Source organism: Artemia sp. Qi Xiang Cuo, chromosome 3 (assembly GCF_049724085.1).
Source record: "Artemia sp. Qi Xiang Cuo chromosome 3, ASM4972408v1, whole genome shotgun sequence".
NCBI lineage: Eukaryota > Metazoa > Arthropoda > Branchiopoda > Anostraca > Artemiidae > Artemia > Artemia sp. Qi Xiang Cuo.
Window position 1 is genome coordinate 60,013,978 of NC_142796.1, and position 5,597 is coordinate 60,019,574.

General features: G+C 34.6%; 1 protein-coding gene across 1 annotated transcript in view; it reads left to right on the forward strand.

Moving 5' to 3' along the window:
• Positions 1-4,813, forward strand: part of LOC148954353 (GILT-like protein 1) — a 22,676-nt gene extending 17,863 nt beyond the window's left edge. The window contains exon 5 of the mRNA XM_089087052.1: positions 3,118-4,813. Within this exon, the coding sequence (XP_088943178.1) occupies positions 3,118-3,273 (156 nt within the window). The 3' untranslated portion in view covers positions 3,274-4,813. The remainder of the gene's footprint in view (positions 1-3,117) is intronic.
• The last annotated feature ends 784 nt before the right edge of the window (positions 4,814-5,597 follow it).

Consider the following 5,597-nt stretch of genomic DNA (forward strand, 5'->3'; position numbering starts at 1 on the left):
TAACGAACTGTAAGTTAGGAGCGACCCGGCTCAATGGTAACCAAAACTCTAAAAACGGAATTTTGATACCAGTAGATACATCAAAAGAATCGGATTTTCATGCTGATTTCAAATATTTAAGTTTTATCAAGTGTAATAACCCATCAAAAGTTACGAGCCTCAAAAAATTTGCCATATTTTCGAAAAAAGGGAGAAACTCCTCCTAAAAGTGACAGATCTTAATGAGAATAAAACCATCATATTAAGCGTATCAAAGAACCCTACTGTAGAGGTTTCAAGCTCCTACCTGCAAAAATGTGGAAATTTTGTATTTTTTGCCAGAAGAAAGATTACGGATGCCTGTTTATTTGCTTGTTTGTTTTTTTGTTTTTCCAGGGGTGATCGTATCAATCCAGTGGTCATAAAATATCACGAGAGGTCTCATTTGAAAGGAAATTAAAAGTTCTAGTGGCCGTTTTAAGTGACGAAAAAAGTTGGAGGGCAACTAGGCCCCCTCCCACGCTCATTTTTTTCCCAGATTCACCCGATGAAAATTTTGATATGGCCATTTTGTTCAGCATAGTCAAAAACCAAATAAATATGTCTTTGAGGATGACTTAATTCCCCACAGTCCCCGGGCGAAGGGCTCCAAGTTATGAACTTTGCCCAATGTTTACATATTGTATTTGTTACTTGGAAGTATGCAGACGTTTTCAGGAGGGATTTCTCCTGGTGTTGAGGGGGATTAGAGGAGGAGGCTACGTGGGAGGATCTTTTCATGGAGGATATTTTCATAGGGGAAGGGACATTTCTACGACGGGGGCCGCCGGATTTCCCAGCATTATTTTAAAAAACAATCAGAAATAAATAAAAAACAGGTTTTTTCAACTGAAAGTAAGGAGCAACATTAAAACTTAAAACGAACAGATACTACTACGTATATGAGGGGTTCACTCCCTTGTCAATACCTCGCCCTTTACGCTAAAGTTTTTTTTTGTACTTTCAAAAAAGCTATCTATTTTAATTAAACGGCCTTTGTGATTCAGGGGTCATTCTTAAAGGATTGGAACGAAATTCGAAGTTAAGCGTAAAGAGCGAGGTACTGACTACGGGGAGAACCCCTCATTTACGTAATAAAAATATACGAACTTAGAAGTTCGTTACGTAAGTTACGTTAGATAACAATCTCGAGAAAGCCATTTAGCCAAAAAAAAAAAAAGTAAAATTAATACACAAATTTCATTTTAATTATTCATGTACGGTGAGCCAAAATCAAAGCTGCATTTATTCAAAAACGTTTAGAAATTAAATAAAAAAAAGAAGTTTTTTGAATTGAAAGTAAGGAGCGACATTAAAACTTAAAACGAACAGAAATTATTCCGTACTTTAGCGTAAAGAACAAGGCGTTGAGGAGGGGACAGGCCCCTTCCATATACGGAATAATTTCTGTTCGTTTTAAGTTTTAATGTCGCTCCTTACTTTCAGTTAAAAAAAAACTCTTTTTTTTTATTTAACACGATATCGAACACTTGACGTGCTTCGTATTGGATGGCAACCAACTTCACCTGAAGATACCTGAATGTATAACAATTACCAGACTATCCAAAACCTACAAAGTTAGGCTTTTGTAATTAACAAAAATTTTGTTACACCTCATCCAAATGGATATCCTCTGAATAATATCAGATAATGAAGTAACCAGCAATTCAGTCGTTTTTGCACACACAATTGGAGTTGTGTCATCTGCAAACGTCGGGTGAAAAATATTTATCTCTTTTGCCGTTAAGTCTGAAACCTTATTCACACGTGGTCAAAGAGAAGAAGGAAGATCATTTATGTAAATCAAAAATGATAAAGGGACTGTAATAGACCCTTGTGGCACACCACACCCAATAAGCAATGATTGAGATATTGAGCCATACATTCTTATTCTTTGTGAACGACAAGAAAGAGAACTAATGATGAAATTGAGAAAATTTCCATTAACTCCATATCTTCGCCGTTTTTCAACAAGTATAGAATGCTCAACAGTGTCGGAAACTACTAATAATGTCTGAAAATATTGTCACAACTGGGTAACCTTCATTAAAAGCTTGATTTATGCAGATAGTTAAATATACTATTGCCTGTTCTGTATTCATTCATTTCCTAAAACTAAACTGATTAGGGTGTAATTGATTAGATTTTTCAAGATATTCATAAAATCAATTGTTAATAAATAATTCAACTATGCGACCCTTTAGGGTGACTTAAAGACTTTACAACCTTTACAAAGACTTTACAGATAATTAAAGGAATTTTTTTTTTGGCAAAACGAAGAAAACATTCATGCCTCAAGCCTCTTCCAGGGTTTAGTTTCGGGTGTTATTAGGGTTATTTTTAATAATTTTTTTTTTCTAAAGGACTATCACAAGCCCTGCCCTGATAGACCAAGCTCATTTTTTTCAGTTACAATTCAAAATTTATCCAATGGGAAGACAAAAATATCCTAAATATAGGCTATGTAGATGGTTTTAATGTCTTAGACAAAAATATCAGCAAATTGAGTGAATTTTTTTACCTTTTGAGAGTTTTGGTCGCAAAAACAGGCTTGAAAATTAATTTCCAGAAAACTAATTCACTTAGACTAGCAGGCTGAGGATTTGATGCCGGTAAAGAAAAACTCAATCAAGCGGATAGCTTCACTATCCGCGAGGGGGGGCGTGCCTGCTGTGTTTGTCTCTTACAGCTTGATACTGCTGTAAGTTGTTAGTATTAGGCTGGTACTCATAGCAGTAGTAGTAGTATGTGTAATATTTAAAATATTTAAAAAACCCAAAAAAATTTTAAATAAGGACAAATTTTTTAGATGAAGACATCAAGGATATAGTAAGGGCTTAAAACAAAAACTATTCATAAAATTCGTCTAATATTCATTAGTCAAAAACGTAAAGATGATAAAAATACATAAAAAGAACGAAATATTATGAGTTTGTACATAATATAAAAATAATTCTCGTATTCTTAGGTAAAAAAGAAGTTCTTTTCTTGTGAAAATTTAGTGAAAAAACGTTCAAGCATCTCATTTTGGTTTCACTCTTAGTTGCTTTTCTCATTATCCTCTGTTTTCTTCATTTATAATTAGTATTTTCTTTTTAGGAATGGAATGAAATGAGTCAATGGAATGGATTTTTTGCCTTAAAATCTGAGGTTTGCAACCACTTAACGGACCCTTTTTGGACCCGCAACCGCCTTTTATCTCCAGCCGATAACTGGCTGGCATGTTCTATCTCCAGGCTAACGAAAAGAAATTAGTAGTTGAAATAAACTGTTCAATTTCTTCTGAAGCACCATGTTATCTATGATATTTATCAATTACAATAAGGTTCATCTGAAATTAATTTTCTCCCCATCTTTTTCTCCATTATATCTCTCTTTCCCTCTCTCTTTGTTACTTTTTCTTTCTTCCTTCTCCTCTATCTCAGGGCGATGGAGCGGTGGCGTAATAGCGCTGCTTAAGTAAAGAGCAATGTGGGAACAGTGTTTTTTTTTTTTTTATCAAGGGACTTCGTATGAAAGGAGTTGTCGTAGAAACCTCGAAAGGAACTCATTCGATGGAAACTAAAAGCTCTAGTGTTCTTTTTAAGAGATCAAAAGTTATTGAAGGATAACCAGTACCACAACCCCTACCCCCAAAACCCCTCATTTTCCAAAACATATCCGATCAAAATTTTGAGATATCCATTTTGTTCAGCATAATTGAAAGGTCCATTAATTATGTCTTTGGAGATATTAACCCCCCCTCTTCAGGCCTCAGGGCAAGGGCAATCAGCTATAAGTTACCCATTGTTAACACATAAGGTTTTTATAGAAGGGGTTATTGTATAAAATTCGGAAAAGACTCATTCGATTGGAAATGGGAAGTTCTATTGCCCTTTTAAGGGTCAAAAGCGATCAGAGGGCAACTAGCCCCAAATCTCCATGCCCCTTTCCCCCAAATACATCCTATTGAAGTTTTGAGGGCAACTAGCCCCAAAACCCCACGCCCCTTTTCCCCAAATACATCCTATTGATATTTTGAAATAGTCATTTCGTACAAAATAGTCCAAAAATCATTTAACAATGCCTCCAGGGTTGACACAAGCCACCAGAGCCTGGGGCAAGGGCTGTAAACTATGCCCCTGGGGCATATATTGAAACTAAAAATTCTAGTGGACTTTTTAAGAGTAAAGAGTGGAAGTAATGGAAAGGAAGTATGGACGAAGCAAATTTGACTCCTCGATACTTGATGGAAAGAGCGAGGTGCAATCGGCTGCTATCTCCAGGTACAATATCATAGACACAGACAAAACAAGTAGGCTACGTGAAAAGAAAATGAAACACTATCCCAAGGAAGTGTTCAAAATATATATATATATATATATATCTTTATAAAAATAATTTTTTGTAATAGAGTATTTTTTAATAAAAAAAAGAGTAAAGAGTGGCTGGAGGGCAACCAGTTCCCCTCACACCCATTATTTCCCAAAACAAATCCAATCACAATTTTTGCACATCTACTTTATTCAGCATAGTTGACACATCCAGTGATTGTGTCTTTTTGAGGATATTTTTCTTCCAACGAATTATCATTTGTAACACTTGTAAATTTTTTGGGTCTACCTCTAGATAAGTTTTTCATACTGATATGTCTGTTTATGCGGAAGTTTTTTCAAAGATATTTGGTTATTGAAGCAAGTCCAATTTCTAACGCCGATTGTCTACTAAGCGTCACACTTTTGGTTTTTTTTAAGGTTTTTGAATTGCTGTAATCCCTTGTTAAAATATACAGATATTTTTGCAATTACCAGTTTTTTCTCTTTAAGTAATTTAATTTCTTTTCATACTGCAATTTTTCTAAAGATATTTGATTACTCAAGCAAGTCTGATTTCTTACACCTATTGTCTACTAAGCCTGATACTTTTGCTTTTCTTTTTTAAGGTTTTTGAATTGTTGCCATCCTTTGTTAAAATATATACAAATATTTTTGCAATTACTGTTTTTTTTGCTCTTTAAGCAATTTAATATTAACTTCTCCATGCGTGAAAATCTTCGATTTTTTTTACACAAGTGTGACAACGTCATTGCAATACTAATTTATACAAAATGACGTCACTGACATGAATATTTTTTTTCCAAAATTAGGGCTCTTAACGAGTTTTCTCAAACTTATGGCCTATCTAGATCGTTTTTTTTTTTTGGTCAGAACATCCCAGGATGCCAATTTTCCTGAAAAAATTTGGAATTACTTTAAAAAAAAAATACATACATACACAATTATTGCTCGCTTATAAAGATGTGCTGTCAGCTTTCAAGTATACACACAACAAGAAATTGCCTAATCAACCTTATCAAACAGTTTGTGGTAACGAACTGTAAGTAAGCCGACCCGGCTCAATGGTAACCGAGACTCTAGAAAAAGGGAGCAATTTTCCACAGAGAGCAATGTCGTGAGTACCACAAAATATAATCAAACAGTTCGTGGTAATTAATTGTAAGTAAGGAGCGAAACAGTTCAATAGTAACCGAAACTCTAAAAACGGGATTTTGATACCAATAGATACATCAAAAGAATCAGATTTTAGCGCTGATTTCAAAT